Source organism: Marmota flaviventris, chromosome 2 (genome assembly GCF_047511675.1).
Source record: "Marmota flaviventris isolate mMarFla1 chromosome 2, mMarFla1.hap1, whole genome shotgun sequence".
NCBI lineage: Eukaryota > Metazoa > Chordata > Mammalia > Rodentia > Sciuridae > Marmota > Marmota flaviventris.
Genome location: NC_092499.1, coordinates 181,225,290 through 181,246,790, shown reverse-complemented (window position 1 = coordinate 181,246,790; position 21,501 = coordinate 181,225,290). Strand labels below are relative to the sequence as shown.

Below are 21,501 nucleotides of genomic sequence, written 5' to 3'. Positions count from 1 at the left end.
TGGGCCTAGCTGGGGTAAGAAGAGGAGGCCCCAACATGCCTCCTTCCCACACAGGCACCAGGGGCAGCCCCTGGGGAGGTCTGTGCCAAGCTGGAGCTCTTCCTGTGGCTGGGGCTGGGCAAGCAAGCCAAGGCCTGCACCTCCGAGCTGCCCCCAGACCTGCTGCCTGAGCCCTCGGTGGGGTTGCCCCACAGCCTGTACCGGGATGGTGAGTGCAAGGCTGGGCGGGGCAGGCACAGGGCTCACCTCACTATTTGCCCAAGGTGGGAGCTCATGAGTCATGGGAGGGGTCGCCTGAATGGGCATGGCACCTTCCTTTCCCACACCCCAGACTTCAGCTACTTCCAGCTCCGTGCTCACCTATACCAGGCCCGAGGCGTGTTGGCAGCAGATGACAGTGGCCTCTCTGACCCCTTTGCTAGAGTCCTCATCTCTACCCAGTGCCAGACCACACGGGTAAGGGCCAGGCTGGGGTATGGCTGAGGATCCTGGGGCACAAGGTGGAGTGGGACTGTGCTTTTCCCTATGGCCCTAAGTCTCTGCCCACTTTTCAGGGCAGAACAGTGGATAGGACCACGCTGTTGTAGCTGGTGGTGGAGAGCCCAAGGTCTCAGGGGAAAAGAGTCGTTTCCTGGGGTTAACTTTAGGATAGGTTCTGAAGGTAGCAGATTACAGCAGGGAGAGCCAGGGCTGGGAAGGGCAGCCCGACCCTAATGGAGGATGTTGGTCTTCATCTATCCTGATTCTTTCATGAAATATTAAATAAATAAATAAATAAAAAGAGCTAAGGATTGTGGCTCAGTGGTTAAGTACCCCTGAGAATACCCTCCAGAGAATACAGGCTGAAGCACAAAAATAGAAAGTACCATTTTAGAGCAGGAATGCTCACCTGGCACACATGTGGGGAGCTGCCTGCTGACACCTGCCATTGCCCCCTTCTCTCCTTGGCCCCCAAGGTTCTGGAGCAGACGCTGAGCCCCCTGTGGGATGAACTCTTGGTATTTGACCAGTTGATCGTGGACGGAAGGCGGGAGCACTTGCAGGAGGAGCCTCCGTTAGTGGTCGTCAGTGTCTTTGATCACAATAAGCTTGTGAGTGCATGTGGCCCCACCTGGGCTCTTGTCTGCCCCTGCTTCTTGATGTCCCTCCTCTGAGCATCTTTTGTTTTTATCACCCTGCCCCTCTCCCAGGGCCCCCCAGTGTTCCTGGGCAGGGCACTGGCTGCCCCCAGGGTAAAGCTGGTGGAGGAGCCATACCAGCACCCTGAGCTGCAGTTCTTCCCCGTGAGGAAGGGACCCCGGGCAGCTGGAGAGCTCATTGCCACCTTTGAACTCATTGAACTGGACTACCGTGGCGGACTTGAGGTCAGAGTCCCACCTGGCACAGGCTGTGGTCCTATCTTGTTATTCATTGAACCCCAGGGGATATAAAACATGGGTATAATCCTAGCGGATGTGGAGGCTAAGGAAAGAGATCACGAGTTCAAAGCCAGCCTCAGCAACTTAGCAAGGCCCTAAGCAACTCCTCGAGACCCTGTCACTAAATAAAATATAAAAAGAGCTAGGGATGTGGCTCAGTGAGTGCCCCTGAGAATACCCTCCAGAGAATACAGGCTGGAGGTCTGTCGTGGGGTCACTCATTGGGAACATCACGAGTGGTCATACTGTGGGTTCACCTCACCAGGCCTTTAATCCCAGAGAGCCCTGGCTGTGGCCTTCTGGTGCCATCCCGTCCTACCCACCTGCCCCCCGTATGCGCTGCTTTTCAAGAGCCACTCCCACTCCCAGCCTTGCGGGCTCCTGGGCACTGCACTGCACCAGGGGCTCTCGGCCTCCCCTCACCAAGCCCAGGCTTTCTCTCCTTTGGCCTGATTCCTCTTTGACCTCTGACTTCTTTTCCTCTGCAGCCCTCAGTGCCCAGTGATGTGGAGCCCCAGGATCTGACACCCCTGGTGGAGCCCCTTTCCGGACGCCTGTCCCTGCCACCCAATGTGCGCCCAGTGCTCAGGGAGTTCCGTGTTGAGGTAGCACCAGGCACAACGTCTTCCTGCCCCCTCACAGGGGTGTCCTCTTGTCAGGTGCAGGCCCCTCACTCTCCCACTTCCTGACCCTAGGTGCTATTCTGGGGTCTCAGGGGCCTCGGTCGTGTGCACCTGTTTGAGGTGGAGCAGCCCCAGGTCGTGCTGGAAGTGGCTGGGCGACGTGTGGAATCTGAGGTCCTGGCCAGCTACCGTGAGAACCCCAACTTCACTGAGCTTGTCACACATCTGACAGTGGTGAGCCGTGGGCTGGGGACAAGGAATTTGGGGCAGAGAAATGAAAGAGGGCAGTGGGCGGTGAATTTCCACCTGATTATCTTAGATCCAAACAGAAGACTTAGGTGTGTGTGTGTGTGTGTGTGTGTGTGTGTGAGAGAGAGAGAGAGAGAGAGAGAGAGAGAGAGTATTTTTGAGGACTGAATTGAACCCCCAGGAGCTTTATTGCTGAGCCACATTCCCAGCCCCTTTTCATTTTTTGAGACAGGATCTCCCTAAATCACCCAGGCCGGCCTCAAATTTATAATCTTCCTGCCTTAGCCTCCCAAGTCTCTGGGATTGCAGGCATGTTCCATGGTACCCGGCTCAGCAAGTTCTCTATAAAGGGCCAGATAATAACTATTTTAGCCTTTGTGGGCCATCAGTCTCAGCTGCAACCAGTCAACTCTGCCATTGCTGCATGAAAACAACCGTAGATAACATGCAAATGAATGAGTTTGACTGTGTTCCGAGGAAATTTTATAAAAACTGGCAGTGGGCCAGACTTGGTCTATGGGCTGTGGTTTGCTGATCTCTGGATTAATCTGCTGCTCTCTTGGCTCTTTTGAATGAGTGGACAAACAGGGCTGAGAAGAAAAACACATTGTATAATATGCCATTACCATTCTATGGGTTTTGGAGTCAAATTCTGACAGTGCCACTTAAGATCTTACCAAATCACTTGTTTTACCTGAGCTTCAGTTTTTCTATGTGTAAAATGGGTACAAAAGCAAAAGGGGCTCCAGTGATGTGGAGCCCCAGGATCTGACACCCCTGGTCGAGCCCCTGAGCACTGGGCACATGTTGGGTGGCAGGGACAGGCCACCCAATCACAGCGGCTCAGAGGATGAGGCAGGAGGATTGTGAGTTCAAAGCCAGTCTTGGCAATAGCGATTGCTTGCTAAGCAACTCAGTGAGGCCCTGTCTCTAAATAAAACACAAAATAAAGCTGGGGATGTGGCTCAGCCATTTTGGCCGCACTCCCATATACTTTAGACTAGATAATTAATAAACAAGAAAAATTTGTCACTGTTCTAGAGGCTGGTCGGGCAAGGTAGCACATACCTGTAATCCCAGTGACTCGGGAGGCTAAGGGATGAGAATCACAAGTTAGAGGACAGCCTCAGCAATTTATTGAGGCCCTAAGCAACTTATTGAGACCCTGTGTGAAAATAGAAAGCAGGAAGGGCTGGGATGTGGCTCAGTGGGTTGGTTCAGCACCCCTGGGTTTAATCCTCAGAGCCAAAAACAAAACAGTTCTGGAGACTGAGAAGTCCAAGGTCAAGGCACCAGCAGATTTGGTGTCTAAAGAGAGCCTGCTCTTCATAAATAGCACCTTCAGTGTGTACTGTCATGGTGGGATGGCAAAAATAGGAAGGGACCCCCTCAGGACTTTTTTGTAAGGGTCCTAATCCCATTCAAGAAGACTCTGCCCCCATGACCTAATATCTCCCGAAGGCCCTACCTTAATACCATTAGTTTGGTTAGGATTGAATGTATGAATTTTGGAGAAACACATACCTTCAGACCACAGCAAGGTGTTTCCTCTCATTTCATACTTCATGGTACAAACTGGGCAACACACATTCCTCTTTCCACTATGCACTTGAGAAGATGTGCATTTTTCTGTTGTTGCGTGGTATTCTGTAGATATCAGTTGTATTGAGTTTTACTTGATAGTGTTATTAGAACCTCTTGACCAGGCATGGAGGTGCACACCTGTAATCCAAAGTGCTTCAGGAGGCTGAGACAGGAGGATTTCGAGTTCAAGGCCAGCCTCAGCAAAAGTGAGGCACTAAGCAACTCAGTGAGACCCTGTCTCTAAATAAAATACAAAATAGGGCTGGGTATGTGCTCAGTGGTCAAGTGCCCCTAAGTTCAATCCCCAATACCAAAAAAAAAGAACCTCTTGAACAGGCCTCCTTGATAGCTTTCTGTCTAATTGTTATATCCATTATTGAGAATAGGGTATTGAAGTCTCTGACTTCTATTGTTGGATTGTCTATTTCTCCCTTCAATTTTACTTTTTTGTTGTTGTTGTTGTTTGTTTGCTGAAGATCAAACCTAGAACACTACATATGCTAGATGAGTGCTCTACCACTGAGCTACACCCCTGGGTCCATCTGTCACTTTTTACTTATTGTGTTTTAAAGTTCTGTTGTTAGGTGCATATGTGATTATAATTGTGATATATTCTAATTAACCATTACAATTTACCATTGTAAAACAAGCCTCTTTGTCTCTAGTAAAAACTTTTGTCTTAAGGTATATATTCTCTGATAATATAGCAACTCCAGGTGTCTATGGTTGCTGTTTGCATGATTTATCTTTGTCCATTCTTTCACTTTTCACTTTCTCGAGAGTATCTCTTAGCATGGAGTTGCATCTTTTTTTTTTCCCATTCAGTTGTCAAGTTCTATATTTTTATTGGCATGTTTAATATAATAACATTATTATTGTTATTGGTACGATTTACTTACATCCACTATTTTGTAATTTGTTTTCTATGCTTTGTGTGTTTTGGGGGCTTCTTTACTGCCTTCTCTTGCATTAAGTAGATATTCCTTTGTATACTGCTTTAATTACTTTATTGATTTTTATTTAGTAGTTGCTCTAGAGGTAACAATGTACATATTGATTTTTCACAATCTATTTCAGATTAATAATTTAATTCCAGTAAAATATAGAATTTTTTTTTCCAGTGGAGCTCCATTCTTTCATCTTTTCTTTGTGCTATAATTGTCACATATGTAAAAAATAAAGTCAGTCATCCAGTACTGTAATTAGCATCTTTTCCTCCCTTAGGATCCATTGATAGATATAGAATTACTGGGTTAAAGGCCATATATAATTTAATGGTTCTAAATCTATATTAGTAAATTAAGCACTGGTACTTTACGTAAGAATAACAACAGCAACCCTGTATTTCTTGTTTTTTAATATTTATTTATTTTTTTAGGTGTAGATGGACACAACACAATGCCTTTATTTTTATGAGTTGTTGAGGATGGAACCCGGGTCCCCCCTGTGCTAGGGGGGCACTCTACCACTGAGCCACAATCCCAGCCCAACAACCCTGTATTTCTGATAGCATTTTGTAGTGTTATCAGAAAGTATTTTTGTATCTTTTATGTCATGTGATATTTACAATAGTCTTTTTCTTTTCTTTATCTTTTCTTTTCTTTCTTTTGTGATACTGTGATTGAATTTAGGAATCTGCACATTAGGCAAGCACTCTATTCCCCAGCCCTTTTTTACTATACATAAATGTATATATACATTTTTTTCTTTTTTTTCTCTCTCTCCCTTTTTTTTTTTTTTTTTTTTGTGCCAGGGATTGAACCCAAGGGCACTTAACCACTGAGCCACACTCCCAGTCCTTTTTGGAATTTTACTGGAGACAGGGTCTCGCTGAGTTGCCTAGGGCCTCACTAAGTTGCTGAGGCTGGCTTTGAACTTGTGATCCTCCTACTTTAGCCTTTGGAGCCACAGGGATTACAGGTGTGCACCACTGTGTCAGGCCCTTTTTATTATATTTTGAGACAGGGTTTCGCTAAGTTGCCCAGTCTGGCCTTGAACTTGCAATCCTCTTGCCTCAGCCTCCCAAGTGGCTGAGATCACAGAAGTGACCACTACTCCCAGTTTACAACAGTCTTTTGAACCGGGATTGTGTTGCTTTTTCACATGGGACACAGAATCAGAAAGCAGTGACTTAACTGAGATGACGTGGAGGGGCTGTGGTAGAGCTGGACCTGGGGGTCAGGTGTGGACCTGCTTCTTTCCTGCCTGCCTCTGGGCTGCTTTTCCCTTTTCCCAGTTCTCTGGAGACACAGTTCCTCTTTCCCTTCCCCAGGACTTGCCAGAGCAGCCTTACCTGCAGCCCCCTCTCAGCATCCTGGTGATTGAGCGCCGGGCCTTTGGCCGCACAGTCCTTGTGGGGTCCCACATTGTTCCCCACATGCTGCGGTTCATACTTCAGGGTCATGAGGATCCCTCTGAGGAGGAGGGAGAGGAGGAGGAGGCGGGACACCTGGTACCCAAGGAACCTCAAGGTAAGGGGCCTTCTGCTAGGACTGTGAGATAGAACCCCCCTGGTTCCTGGCAGAGATGGCCCCTCCAATGGGGCACTGATGTGACTTTTATTTGTCTGACCTCCTGTGGTCCCACTTCCTGGCTTTCAGGACAGAAGGCCCTGGATTCCCTTTTGGCTGACTCTGGGAGATCCACACGGCTCCTGAAGGTGATAGCAGCTGGAGAAGGGAGGACAAGGGGCTGGCAGGGCTTGGGTGGTGCTGGGTTGGAGCGACTGGGGCCTCTCTCCCTCAGGCTCCCCTGAAGAAGCTCCCCCTAGGAGGCCTCCTGAGTCTAGGCCCGGAGCTGGAGGAGGACATCCCGGATCCTGAAGAGCTCGACTGGTGGTCCAAGTACTACGCTTCACTGCAGGAGCTCCAGGGGCAGGTGGGACAGGGAGGGTCCCAGGGTGGGAGCTGGGTCGCAGCTACTTGGGAGGCTGAGGCAGGAGGATTGTAGGTTCAAGGCCAGCCTGGGCAATGGAGCAATGGAGTACACTTACCTAGGAGGATTGTGCGTTCAAAGCCAGCCTCAACAACAGCTAGGCACTAAGCAACTCAGTGAGACCCTGTCTCTAAATAAAACACCAAATAGGGCTGGGGATGTGGCTCAGTGGTTGAGTGCCCCTTGAGTTCAATCCCCATTAATATCACCCCCAACACACAAACACACACACACACACAAAAAAAAAAAAAAAAAAACCTGGAGGACACTTGCCTAGTATGTGTGAGGCCCTGGCTTCACCAAAAAAAAAAAAAAAAAAAAAGAATGATTTTAGCAAACATGGAGCTCTGTAGTTTTTCAGAGCTTCTTATTATAGTCATCTTTTCTTTACCACAATCTTAAAAGATGGCATTATTATAGCTTCATTATCTGGAGCTTTGTTGTCCAATAGAAATATAATGCAAGACATAAGTATAATCATTTTCCCCCCAGGTACTGGGAATAGAACCGAGGGGGCTCTACTGCTGAGCTACATCCCCAGCCCTGTTTATTTGTTTTTTATTTATTTACTGCAGTACTGAGGATTGAACCCAGAGCCTCGTGCATGCCAGGCAAGCACTCTACCACTGAACTACATCCCCAGCACCTGACATATATGCAATCTTAACTTTTATACTTATCACATTAAAATAAAGGAACAGGAAAAGGAAATAGGTGTTTCCCTGTAAAAGGAAACAGATGAAGCTGGGCATGGTGGCACACACTGGTAATCCCAGTGGCTCAGGAGGCTGAGGCAAGAGGATGGCAAGTTCAGAGCCAGCCTCAGCAACTTAGGGAGGTCCTAAGCAACTCAGTGCGACTCTGTCTCAAAAATAAAAAATAAAAAGGATTGGGCATGTGGCTCAGTAGTTAAGCACCCCTGTTCAATCTCTGGTACTGGAAAAAAATTAAAATGAGCTATTTTACATTCTCATGTTATAGCAAGTCTTTAAAACCTGCTGTGTATTTTATACTTCAGCACATCTCAGCTTACACGAGTCACATTTCATATGCTTAGTAGCACCATGTGGCTGCTGGTAACTGTGTTGTTAGTGCAGGAGTAGATGATAAGTATAAGTTTTGAAAAAGAAGTGTCTTGCCGGGTACAGTGGCACATGCCTGATATCCTAGTGGCTCAGGAGGCTGAGGCAGGAGGATCAAGGCTTCAAAGCCAGCCTCAGCAACAGCCAGGTGCTAAGCTACTCAGTGAGACCCTGTCTCTAAAAAAAAAAAAAAAAAAAAAAGGCTGGGAATGTGGCTCAGTGGTTGAGTGCTCCTGAGTTCAATCCCTGGTACCCCCCACCCCCAAAATGAAGTGCCTTAACAAGCTGGAACTTGAACCAAGTTTCCCCCCTTACTATCCCAGAAAAGGAGTAGACTAAGGAGTGAAGAGGGTAGGGAAGAGTCTCTGAATTGCACTTTGATTTCAGCCCAATCTTGATGAGGATGAAATGGATGAGCCTGGGGATTCCGGTAAGTGATTGAGGTTTTCGCTTTTGCTCCATCTGTCCCTCCCCCCACCTCTACCCCACCAGATATTCCTGACCTGAGACACTTCTGCTGTTTCCAGATGGGGCCAACCTCATTTCTGTGGATGGGGAGGCCAAGGACCAGGGTGAGGCTGATGTCAAAGGCTCTGTATCTCAGAAAAGAGCAATCGCCACCCTGAAGGTGACTGGGTGTTGGGACGAGGGGAGTCCCCTGGGTTCTGGTTGCCAGGCTGTCTCTGAGGCCCTCCCCTTTCAGATCTACACTAGCTCCCTGGAGGAGGAGTTTCACCACTTTGAAGACTGGCTGAATGTGTTTCCCCTCTACCGAGGGCAAGGGGGCCAGGATGGAGATGCAGGGGAAGAAGGGTCTGGACATCTTGTGGGCAAGTTCAAGGCATGTTTGGGGAAGGAAAGGGGGACCAGGGAGCACAGACAGGGATTCAGGAAGAAAACTTTCTTACCAGGGCCTTCTCGGTCTCTCTCCACTCCAGGGCTCCTTTCTCATTTATCCTGAGTCAGAGGCAGTGTCATATGCTGAGCCCCAGATCTCCCGGGGCATCCCACAGAATCGGCCCATCAAGCTCCTGGTCAGAGTGTATGTTGTAAAGGTGAGTGTCTCCAACAACAGCAGAGAAAAGTTGCTTGGCGCCTCGCTTTTGCTGAGGCTGGTTTTGAATTTGTAATCCTCCTGCCTCAGCCTCCCAAGCAGCTGGGATTACAGGCATGTGCCACTGCACCTTACATGTCTTCATTTTTTAGACAGGAAATCTTTGACACAAAATTAGGAGACTCTCCAGGGTTACAAAACTAGTTTATTGTAGAGCTAGAATTTAGAGTGTAGGGCTCCTGATTCCGGTTCCCAGTTCTGGTCCAAAGGCCTGGGAGTGTAGCTCTGAATCTTGAGCTTCAGAATAGTTATTACCAAATACCCTATAGCTACTTCTGTTGCTGTGGTTTTCATGCAGAGGTCAGCAGGCCCCTAAATTTTTCTGAAAGATATCCTCAGGGAGTAACAAGGAATGAGTGGGTTGCTGTGTCATCTCACTCCCTGTCACCAGAGCAGATGCTGTAGTTTTATCTGTTTTGGGTTCTGACTAAGCATTCAAAGAGATATTCTACCATCATCTAAGACTCGTGGGATTTCGACTTGGTCATGGAAGTCACCTTGACTTTCTGCTTTGAGCAACTGGCAGACCGGATGGTCTGAGATAAATTCTTTTTGTAGTACATCTACAAATGCTAGACACACAGTCTTTGAAGTGAATGCTAAGATTGTGGGTTGGGGTGTGGCCTGTGGTAGTCTTCACCTGGATGCTGAGATCCTAGGTTCCATCCCTAGCACTGCAAAAAGATTTTAAATTTAAATTTAAAATTAAAAGGCCTACATGAATGCTAAGCTCATAAGAAAGGACAGTGAAGAAGCAATGGGAATCCTGGATGGAAGACAAGCCGTGAAGCTCCGGTTGTCCTGGGGGAGTTTATCCACACTTGGACCCTGGGCCTTGGGTTCTTACAGCCTGTGAAAGGTGGGGGAACAGAACCGAGACCTGGCATGAAGTAGGATCTCAGTAGAAGGTGGGCAAGAGGAAGCCGGGCCACCGGAAAGGAGCCTGTAAAGTCTACAGGCCATCTCAGCCTCTGTTCCAGGTGGGGAAATAGAAAAAAAAAGTCTTCCTTGAGAATTTATTACAGTTGTGCCCTCACATTGTTAAAACGTGAATTTAAATGATCTTTTTAGTCTAGAAAATTCAAACTGAGAGATTGGCACAAAGTGATCCCAAACACAGCTTCATAGTTTCCATAGATATAAATGACCAAATGTGGGTTCACAATACAAAAATTATAAAATATAGAAGAAAACAGTGTATCTGAAAAAATCACCAGAAGAAACAACACAAAGGAGAATTAGACATTTAAAAACTTTGGATGTTAGAATTTTCCAATATTAGAACGTAAAACACTTGTTTAAAGTATTTCACAAGCAGAAAATAAGAGGCCATCAAAAGTGACAGAGCAATTTGTGGGAATAACAAAATAACATTTCTAAAAATGAAGGACTATTAAAAATGAAATCTTATTAATGCCCATGCATAGAAGAGTGTGTAAATAAACTATGACACGTCCACACCATGTAGTACTAGGGAGCTGTGAAAAAAGAAAATGAACCATCTCTATGGGGTAATTTCCAGAATCTTCTGTAAGGTCAAAATAGCAGAGTGCAAAAGAGTGCATATAGGATACTACTCTCTATCTAAGAAAGAAGAGGATACAGGAAAATATGTGTGCAACAAAAATATAGGAAAGATTAACCAGAAACTAAAGAGACTGGTTCCTAAAGAAGGTGAGGGAAGGGGCTGGGGCCACAGCTCAGTGGCAGAGCGCTTGCTGAGCACTTGTGAGGCACTGGGTTCAATCTTTCGTACCACACGAAAATAAACAAATAAAAAATAAAGGCATTATGTCCATTTACAACTATAAAAAAAATGTAAGTGGAAAAGAGGTAGAAAGAAAGGGATCAGGGCAGCAGGAACCAGGCAAAGCTAAACTGTAGGTATGCAATTACAAGAAAAAGCAAGAGCATGATTACTATAAAGATCAAGGTGGTAGCTTTTACTTCTAGAAAGGAAGGATGAAATATGAAGAGGGGACCTGTGTCATATGCTGAATGATTTGATATTTTATGTTTTTGTTACAGCTTTATTAAGATTTTTTTTTTAAATTTTAGTTGCTGATGGACCTTTATTTTATTCATTTATTTATATTCAGTATTGAGAATCGAATCCAGTGCCTCACACATGTGAGGCAAGCACTGTACCACTGAGCAACAACCTCAGCCCTTATTGAGATTTAATTCACATACCATCCAATTTGCCTATCTAAAGTGCACAGTTCAATTGTTTTTTAATATATTCTCAAATCATGCAATTATGCAATCAATTTTAGAACATGTTCAACACCTCAAAAAGAAGCCCTGGTTGAACCTGGTGGCACACTCCTGTAATCCCAGTGGCTCTAGAGGCTGAGGCAGGAGGATCATGAGTTCAAGGCCAGCCTCAGCAACTTAGTAAGGCTTTAAGCAACTCAGTGAGACCCTCTCTATATATAAAATAGAAAAAGGGCTGGAGATGTGGCTCAGTGGGTAAGCACCCCTGGGTTCAATCCTCAGTACCAAAAAATAAAAATAAAAAAAAGCTCTGTACTTTTTAGTTGTCACCTCCTCAAACTCCCCATTCTCCCCAACTCTAAGCCATCACTAAGGTACTTCCTGTTTTTATGTAAGTACCTGTTCTGGGCATTTCCTATAAATGCAGTCATGCAGTTCGTGGTCTTTTGTAACTGGATTCTTTTTTTTTTAGTTGTAGATGGAGACAATACCTTTATTTATTTGTTTATTTTTATGTGGTGCTGAGGATTGAACCCAGTGCCTCGTGTATGTGAGGCAAGCGCTCTGCCACTGAGCCACAATCCCAGCCCCACTTGTAACAGGATTCTTGCCCTCAGCATAAATTTTCAAAGTTCACAGTGTTGTAGCATGTCTCAGCACTTCATTTCTTTTTACAACTTGGTATTTCGCTCTGTGCCCATGCTACACTTTGTTTATCCATTTGCCAGTCCACAGATATTTGGGCTGTTTGTATCCTTTGACATTATGAAGAACACAGCTCCAGGCGAGGATCTGTACATTGCTTTCCTGAGCCTCTAGAGTACACCTGTGTGTCTTGGCTCATGGTCTCGTCCTCCATCTTCAAAGCCAACAGTAGAGCGTCCTCAGATCTCCCTGACTCTCCTATCTCTTTCTTTCTCATATATGGACCTTTGTGAACCCATTGGGCTGACACTGGTAATCTCATGATCCCTAACCTGCAAAGTCCCTTTTGAGATGTAACCTAACACATTCAAAGTCTAGGGGATTAATATGAAGATATCTTTGGGGGGGACATTATTCTGCCTGCCACTGAATAGATATTATTATAACAACGTTGGAGAATAATTTAACATCAGTAAACCCCAGATGTCAGAGCGTCAAGAATACAGAAATTGGGGCTGGGGCCGCAGCTCCAAGTGGCAGAGCGCTTGCCTAGTATGTGTGAGGCACTAGGTTCAATCTTTAGCACCTCATAAAAATAAACAAATAAGATAAAGGCATGTTGGGGCTGGGATTGTGGCTTAGCGGTAGAGCACTCACCTAGCACGGGCGGGACCCGGGTTTGATCCTCAGCACCACATACAAATAAAGGCATCTTTTGTGGACACATTTGCGTCCATCTACACCTAAAGAAAATAATTTTTTTTTAAAGATAAAGGCATGCTGTCCATCTACAACTATAATTTTTTTTTAAAGAATATGGAATGTGAACTGGGTGTGGTGGTGTGCGCCTATAATTCCAGTGACTTGGAATGCTGAGGCAGGGGAATGGCAAGTTGGAGGCCAGCCTCAGCAACTTGGCAAGACCCTAAGCAATTTAGCAAGAACCTATCTCAAAATAAAAAAGGCTGAGTACGTGGCTCAGTGGTGCAACACCCCTGGGTTTAATCTCCAGTACCAACAAAACAAAACAAGCTTACAAAATCAATGGAAATTGAGAACATGGTGTTAAGAAACTTAGGGGGCAAAGTGAGTGCTAAAGGAGGCTTTCACCTGCCAGAGACTGCTGACCTTGAACATCCCTGTGGATGGCCATGCAGTCAGGACAGGCAGGAGAGAAGGCCCAGGGATTTCCTAGGGTGAAGAATTGGGCAGAAGGGCCCCTCTGAGGTGAGCACCTTAAAGGCTACCCCGTCAACATAAGGATGAAAAAACATGAACCTGCCAGTCAGAAGGGACTTAGTGTCTTAATTTTGGCACTGGCTAGAGGGGAAAATCTCTCCTGAGCATTTATGACCACTGTGTTGCAGTTTGGGACACAAGTTCCACACTCCACGTCATTGCCAAATCCCAGTTGGAGGATTTGAATTGAAAGTGGTTGCAAGCTGGTAGTTTGTTCAGGAAACTGGCAGAAGCAAAAGCAAACCCTCTCTGGAAGATCAAATTAGCTCCTAGAATGAGCTAACCCAAATAAGAATCATGATAAGAATACCAAATACCAAGACATAAATCACCATGAGTGAGAATTCGCAAAAATAACAGATTCAGAGGCCAGGGTCACAGATATTGGAATAAAGAGATTGAGAATATAAAATTACAAGGTATGAAGTATTTAAGGAAAAACACGATTTAATTTAAAATGAATAAGGTACAAGAAGACTATCAAAAGTAAACAGCAAACTTGAAGGAACAGATAGAAATTTGGGAGTCTGGGGGTGCAGTACAGTGATAGACCATGTGCAAGGCCCTAGGTTCAATACCAGCACCACAAAACAAAGAAAACCTTTGGAGAAAAAATTAAATATTAATAATTTAAAAATGAAATATTAATAATTAAAACCTCAGTGTAGGGCTGGAGTTGTAGCTCAGCGATTGAGCGCTCGCCTAGCATGTGCGAGGCCCTGGGTTCGATCTCAGCACCATATAAAAACAAGTAAATAAAATAAAGGCATTGTGTCCAACTACACCTAAAAAAAAAAATAAATATAGGGGCTGGGGATGTGGCTCAAGTGGTAGCGCGCTCGCCTGGCATGCGTGCGGCCCGGGTTCGATCCTCAGCACCACATACAAACAAAGATGTTGTGTCCACCGAAAAATAAATAAATAAATATTTTAAAAATAAATATTAAAAAAAAATTTAAAAAACCTCAGTGTAAGTTTAAAACGCACATTTTTAAAACGTGCTTATATATATATACATATACATATATATGTATATATCATATTGGGATACACATATATGGAATAAAAGTATAAACACACCTGAGAGTGATTAACCTAAGAGTTCAGGTGAGCCGGGTGCATTGGTGCACGCCTGTAATCCCAGCGGCTTGGGAGGCTGAGACAGGAGGATCATGAGTTCAAGGGCAGCCTCAGCAAAAAGCCAGGTGCTAAGCAACTCAGTAAGACCCTGTCTCTAAATAAATACAAATCAGGGCTGGGGATGAGGCTCAGTGATTGAATGCCCCTGAGTTCAATCTCCAGTGCCAAAAAAAAAAAAAAAAGAGAGAGAAAGAAAGAGAGCGTTCAGGTGACTTCAGGGATGAGAAGGGACTAAATCAGGTAAGCCTATTTAGGGGCTTTCAATGTATTGTTAATGTCTTATCTATTAAGCTGAGCATGCACAAGCTCAATGTATTGTTGTAAAAATTTAGTTAAAATACTTAATTTAAAAAGTAGGGCTGGGGATGTGGCTTAAGCGGTAGCGTGCTCGCCTGGCATGCGTGCGGCCCGGGGTTTGATCCTCAGCACCACATACAAAGATGTTGTGTCCGCCGAAAACTAAAAAATAAATATTAAAAAAAAATTCTCTCTCTCTCTCTCTCTCTCTCTCTCTCTTTAAAAAAAATAAATAAAAAGTAAAATATGCTCATCATGAAACAAAAATCTCTCAGTATGGAAAGTTACCAGTGGAATAGTTGAGTTCCAAATGATCTTTCCAAGTATATCCTGTTTCATTATATTTTTCATTATAGCTGTTTGTGTCTTCAGTATTTCATAACCAAATTGAAAAGGTAAATCATCTTGTCATAGCTCTCAGATCTCTTCTTGGCCACTTTCTGTTTACACTTATTCTGAGGTTAGGTCCAATAAGGGTTTGGGCTATGACAGTGATGCTTATTCCAATCCCACTTCATCCTCTCCCTCTAGGCTACCAATCTGGCTCCTGCAGACCCCAATGGCAAAGCAGACCCCTATGTGGTAGTGAGCACTGGCAAGGAGCGGCAAGACACCAAGGAGCGCTACATCCCCAAGCAGCTCAACCCCATCTTTGGAGAGTGAGGCTGGGCCCTGGGCTGGGAATGGGCAAGCACCTTGGCCATCCAACCTGTGGCCCAAGGGCTCTCACCCAGTAGCTGGTTGATGATGGCATGGGAAGGAACACCCACACTCCAGACTACTTCTGAGGACATAGAGGTGTCATTAGCCACTTTCCCTCCTGGCCAGGGTCCTGGAGCTAAGCATCTCTCTCCCGGCTGAGCCAGAATTGACCGTGGCTGTGTTTGATCATGACCTCGTGGGTTCTGATGACCTCATCGGGGAGACCCACATTGATCTGGAGAATCGATTCTATAGCCACCACAGAGCAAACTGTGGGCTGGCTTCCCAGTATGACGTGTGAGTCTCACAGGGCCCTCAGGAGCTGTTCTAAATCTCTGACCAAACTTGTTCAAACTTACATTCCCATTCATCTCAAATCCTAGGACTCCATAGAATGGGAACTGCCCAACCCCTCCAAGACATAGTTCAGTGGCCAAGACTTGGGCTTGGGTGTTGGCATCCTGTAACTAATACCTCTTTGAGCCTCAGTTTCCTCATCTGCTAAACGGACATATCAGTATCTCTTTCATAGAAGAACCTTGACGTCTTTGATTTTCATCTTAATCGTAGATGAAGACTAAGCTGTCTCCCATTGGGGTTCTTCTTTTAAAAAAATAATCTGTTTTTTAGTTGTAGATGGACACAATACCTTTATTTTATTTATTTATTTTTATGTGGTGCTGAAAATCGAACCCAGTGCCTCATACGTGCTAGGCAAGTGCTCTGTCACTGAGCTGGAACCCAGTTTGGGTTCCAAAACTGGATCCTTCAAGGGTCCTCATTCCTACTCCTGTGCCCAACTGTGTCCATGTGCTGGCTCCAGCTAAGGCATCTTCCTTTCCTATCTCAGGGATGGGTACAATGCCTGGCGCGATGCATTCCGGCCTTCACAGATCCTAGCAGGGCTGTGCCAACGCTGTGGCCTTCCTGCTCCTGAATACCGAGCCGGGGCTGTCAAGGTGGGCAGCAAAGTCTTTCTGACACCACCCGAGACTCTGCCTCCAGGTACCAGCCCCTCTCTGCTGGACAGGCCAAAGGGAGCAAGATGGAGGTAGAACAAGGAATAGGGACACCAGGTACCAATATAGTGTGTTCCCCCAAAGCCTGCTGAAGGCAGCAGGCAGAGAATATTAATTTAGTTGATTTAGGATGAAGTACAATGGTCTTTAAATGGAACCCACAGAGCCACAGTTCATCAACTTCCCAGAACACAGAGCATCCATACAATGGCATGTGGCTGTGGAATTGAGCTCATGCCTCATAAATAACCAGTGGTCTGTTCTCTACAAAGGATCTGAGCAAAGGCTACAGCCTCTCCTGTGCCTTTGTCCCCCTGCCATCCCCTGCCCTACACATACACGATTTGTGCTCTGTGGTCCTGCCATCCCATCCTGGGCTCCATCCAGTGCAGTGTGGCCCCATCTTAGTGCTGTGGAGGGCTGGGGGAAGAAAGGAGGATAGTGGGGAACTGTGCAGAGCCCAAGCTCACACACCTCTTGTTCCAGGTGGCAGTGGTCCCAAGGTGGCAAGTGAAGCCTCTGAGGAGGCCCAGGCATTGCTTGTACTTCGGCATTGGCAGGAGATGCCGGGGCTTGGCATCCAGCTCGTGCCTGAGCATGTGGAAACACGGCCCCTCTACCATCCCCGCAGCCCAGGACTGCTGCAGGTGAGGGGGTGCCCAACATTCCCAAGACTACAGGACTCCCAGAATTTTAGGATTTCCACTTGATTCACCCTTTCCCCAAGACCTTTACCTGAGCACTTCCACTGCCTCTTGACTCTGGATCCCTGGACCCTATCTCTGACTCTGATCCTGCAGGATCTCCACCCCTGGGCTACCAAGGTTCAGATCTGGGCAATGCAGCCTCTACCCCAGATCACTATCTGGACCTTTGGAACAACATATCCTACTTCTGATTTCAGTCTTCCACTTCTGGGACTTCATTCTTGAACTCCTAACCCCCAACCTGACTTTGACCTGGAACCCCCACTTCAGGCTCCACCTTCATCCTGCACCCCAGAATCTGCCTTCTGCCTGACTGCCCCCCAATCCACTTGGAGTAAGGCACAGCTCTATGCCATAGGCTGTTAGAGGAGGTGGGGTCCCTAGCAATACCCACCAACCTGGTCCTGTGCTCCCAGGGATCCCTTCACATGTGGATTGATATCTTCCCCAGCGATGTGCCTGCTCCACCTGCAGTTGATATCAAGCCTCGGAAGCCAATCAGGTGAGAAAGTTATGGTCCCTCCTCCCAAGGGGTGGGGGAGGCACAACTTGATCTATTCATACCAGGGTCCTTTGAAAATCCAAAACCTCTCTGAAGCAGGTGGAGGCTGTTGACCACAGTTTTTTTTTTTTGGTAGGTGAGTCATTAATTGACCTTTTCTCCTATAAGCCATTGTAAGTAGTTGGGTTTCTGTCACTTTACTTTTTTTTTTTTTGGTGGTGTTGCAGATCGAACCCAGGGCCTTGCACATGCAAGACAAGAACTCTGCCAACTGAGTTATATCCCCAGCCTTTGAACTTTCCATCCTCTTGCCTCAGTAGCTGCTGGGATTACAGGTGTGCCCCACCGTGCCATCCTGAGAGGAGCTCTGAATCGGATATATCCAATTCAGACAGGGCTGGATCCAGATGATCAATGTTGTCAGCAATATGTTACTTTCTGCCTCTGGGATCTGCTTTCCTTGATGCCACTCTCAGGGAGCCTTTGGCAATCTGAAGGCAAGGTGACTTCTGATAGTTGCAGGCTTATCTCTTAACAGCTAGGCCATTTGAGCAGAAACTAATCTCTTCCAAGTTAGAGCAAAAGCCTAGAGCCACCTCTAATTAGACCAGCTTGGGTCAAATTCTACCCCTGGAAGCTATTATTGTGGTCAGGGAGGATAATACACCAATTGGCCAGTCCTATGTGATGTCCCCTGGCCTGGAGCCAGGACCAGAATCACATAGATTGGCAGTAGGGCTGGGGTGGGAGTCACCAGCAGAAAATCAGGGTGCTATCAACAAACAAGGGGAAATTGATGCTGGTCAAGGAGAACAACTATCCAGGCAACACCATGACAGACCCAGACAGGACCACAGGAAGGCAGGATCCAGAATGTTGCAGCCCTTCCTCTGCCCCTTGGGACTTCAGGCTCTCATTCCCACTGTCTCCCATTCTTCCAAATTTTCTCTGCACCTGGCTTCCTCTGCTGTGCTTACTCACCACTTTTCTGCACTTGAAAGTTTCAACTTGCACATCATTTTGGTTTGCAGTCATTTCAACTCTGCATCTGATGCCACACTGCCCAACATAGTGTCAGAGACTGGACTCCAAATTTATAGGAAGAAGAGCCTCCTTGCATTGTCTTGGGTCAGGAGAGCATTCCTGGTGCCATTGGCTATGGCTGGCTGGGGTAGTCAGTGGTTAACTAGGCTGTGCCTTCACGGGACCACAGGCATCCTCATTATCCAGCCAGGCACACACCAGGTGCCCAGTGAATGTCAGTGGCCCTGGTCCAGGCCCTTCCTACTTCCTGCAGTCCCTCCTAGAACCTTTTAAAAGGTTTTAAGAGTCTGAAAACTGTCCCCCAATACATCCCCCAGCTATGAGCTCAGAGTTGTCATCTGGAACACAGAAGATGTGGTTCTGGATGATGTGAATCCACTCACTGGAGAGATGTCAAGTGACATTTATGTGAAAAGGTAGGTGTGCAGACAGGGAAGTCCAAATGGCTGTGCCCAAGGCGGGGATTGCACATAGCAATTGTACTGGCTGAGTTCAGTGCTCTGCCCCAGGCCCTCTGTGTGCCTAGAGCTGGATGAGGAGCTGAGTTCTGGGAGTGGCCCCACCCTGGATGCCCAGCTACCCTAACCTGTCCCTTCCTCTGGCTCCAGCTGGGTGAAGGGGCTGGAGCATGATAAACAGGAGACAGATGTTCACTTCAACTCCCTAACTGGGGAGGGGAACTTCAACTGGCGCTTCGTGTTCCGCTTTGACTACCTGCCCACGGAGAGGGAGGTGAGCGTCCGGCGTCGTCCTGGACCCTTCGCTCTGGAGGAAGCTGAGTTCCGGCAGCCGGCAGTGCTGGTCCTGCAGGTCTGGGACTATGACCGCATCTCAGCCAACGACTTCCTAGGTATTGCTCAGCCTTCCACAGCCTCAGGCCCTACTCCTGATTTCTGCCCTTCTTGCTCTTGTCTGCCCCTCCCCCCACCTTACCACCCTCCTCCCCTGGTTCCCTATTTGAACCCAGCCCTGAGTCCTGGGATTTCAGACCCCAGAACTGAACCTTTGTTTTATGGCCTAATTACTGAGTCCGTTAAGCCCTGACCACAATGAGTTCTGACTGCACTACCCATAGTCCCTGCCTCAATCCTCTGATATGACCCTAGCTAAAGTCCCCCGGACTCCAACCCCATGGTTCTTGCTTTGGTAATCTGATCCCAGTCCATGGCCCTCTTCTGCTGGGATCTGACCACAGGATGGTAGTTGAACTGTGATCCAAAGCTGTGGACCTGACCACCACATCCCACCTTTAATGCCCCAACTTCCAGCCTGGTATGCTGCTGCCTCATCCCTAATCCAGTTACACTTGAGTCTCCTGCTAACCCAGGGGCTCTGCTCCTGCAGGATCGCTGGAGCTGCAACTGCCAGACATGGTGCGGGGAGCCCGGGACCCTGAGCACTGCTCAGTGCGGTTGGCCCAAGATGGGGCTGGGCCAAGGTGCAATCTGTTCCGCTGTCGCCGCTTGCGGGGCTGGTGGCCTGTAGTGAAGCTGCGGGAGGCAGAGGACCTAGAGCGTGAGGATCGGGAGGCTCAAGCCAGCAAGAAGAGGAGGAAGCAGAAGAGGAGGAAGGGCCGGCCGGAAGACCTGGAGTTCACAGACACGGGCGGCAATGTCCACATCCTTACAGTGGGTGCATCAGGGCAGTGACCCAGGCCTGGCTGAGGGTTTGGCCTTTCTCCCAATGCTGCAGGAGTATTTTTTTTTCCCCTAGGGGAAGGTGGAGGCCGAGTTTGAACTCCTGACTGTGGAGGAGGCTGAGAAGAGGCCAGTGGGCAAGGGGAGGAAGGAGCCAGAGCCCTTGGAGAAGCCCAAGTGAGTGGGAGCCAGGCAGCCAGAGTCAGAGAGAGGGCGGTGGGGGCCACTGGCAGGGGCTTCCTGGTCATCCTGACTCCACCCTCCCTTCAATAGCCGCCCCAAAACCTCCTTCAACTGGTTCGTGAACCCACTGAAGACCTTCGTCTTCTTCATCCTGCGCCGATACTGGCGCATCCTGGTGCTGCTGCTGGTGCTGGCGCTCCTCACCGTCTTCCTTCTTCTGGTTTTCTACACCATCCCTGGCCAGATCAGCGAGGTCATCTTCAGCCCCCTCCACAAACCCTCAGACTAACTGACCTGGGACACTCATCTCACCGTAGCAGCCCTTTAACTCCCGCTCCGGGAATCCTTCCTGCCCATATGAGCTATCCCAGGGTTCAGTGCTTTCAATAAACTTTATCACATCCATGGGCCCTCGATTATGTGCTGTGCAAGGCTGGTTCCTGCAGGTGACAGGACAGAAATGTTCTTGGGTGACCTCAGGTGCTGAGGGTTTGCTAGAATGCACAGGGATAAAGACTACCCACGTCCTGTCAGAACGGGATCTGGCAGGAGGCTCAGGGCAAGGGGGCCCTGAAGACTGCTTGCTGCTGCTGTTCCTCACTGGTTGGGTCCCACTCACCTATATGGTTTCTGCATTCCATGGCGTCTAAGCACTCTACTGTTTCATTAGCATTTTTATTCTATACCAACCCTTAGACTAAGCATGCCTGGCTTAAGCAAAAATAGAATTTACTTACTAGTTTGACTGGCTAGCTTCAGGGACAGTTTGTCAACAGGGTTCAAATGACACCACCAAAACTGGTTGTTTCTGCCCACCCCCCAGCTCTGCCATACCCTGGGGGATAGGTCATTTGCAGTCAAATTTTCCCTTAAGAATGGTTGCTGCAGTGACCTCAAATCTCCCTGTATCACACCAGAAGAAAAGAAAGTGGTCCCATGGGCCTAACTTACCCTGGGTCACTGACTGCAGGTGGGGAGTGGGATATACACATTGTGATCCTCCCTGGGAGATTAGGGTGGGAGACCAACTCTCTTCATAAACCACATAAGCTAAGATGGTAGACAGGGGATCTCAAGGGAAATTTACAATCCTGTTAACAAGGGTGTCCCCCAAAACTGGCTCACTATAGCTGGTGTGGTCATCTCCTATTTATAGATGAGACTT

General features: G+C 47.3%; 1 protein-coding gene across 1 annotated transcript in view; it reads left to right on the top strand.

The window, feature by feature from the left end:
• LOC114100430 (fer-1-like protein 4) overlaps positions 1–20,625 on the top strand; it is a 41,817-nt gene extending 21,192 nt beyond the window's left edge. Inside the window, exons 23-45 of the mRNA XM_027945126.2 lie at positions 55–208; positions 332–456; positions 957–1,091; positions 1,191–1,364; positions 1,907–2,023; positions 2,114–2,275; positions 6,147–6,345; positions 6,475–6,533; positions 6,620–6,751; positions 8,278–8,320; positions 8,418–8,518; positions 8,594–8,731; positions 8,829–8,945; positions 15,074–15,201; positions 15,371–15,541; positions 16,095–16,249; positions 16,750–16,910; positions 17,387–17,472; positions 18,834–18,932; positions 19,125–19,366; positions 19,861–20,144; positions 20,230–20,330; positions 20,427–20,625. Of these exons, the coding sequence (XP_027800927.2) occupies positions 55–208; positions 332–456; positions 957–1,091; positions 1,191–1,364; positions 1,907–2,023; positions 2,114–2,275; positions 6,147–6,345; positions 6,475–6,533; positions 6,620–6,751; positions 8,278–8,320; positions 8,418–8,518; positions 8,594–8,731; positions 8,829–8,945; positions 15,074–15,201; positions 15,371–15,541; positions 16,095–16,249; positions 16,750–16,910; positions 17,387–17,472; positions 18,834–18,932; positions 19,125–19,366; positions 19,861–20,144; positions 20,230–20,330; positions 20,427–20,625 (3,282 nt within the window). The remainder of the gene's footprint in view (positions 1–54; positions 209–331; positions 457–956; positions 1,092–1,190; positions 1,365–1,906; positions 2,024–2,113; positions 2,276–6,146; positions 6,346–6,474; positions 6,534–6,619; positions 6,752–8,277; positions 8,321–8,417; positions 8,519–8,593; positions 8,732–8,828; positions 8,946–15,073; positions 15,202–15,370; positions 15,542–16,094; positions 16,250–16,749; positions 16,911–17,386; positions 17,473–18,833; positions 18,933–19,124; positions 19,367–19,860; positions 20,145–20,229; positions 20,331–20,426) is intronic.
• Positions 20,626–21,501: the final 876 nt, after the last annotated feature.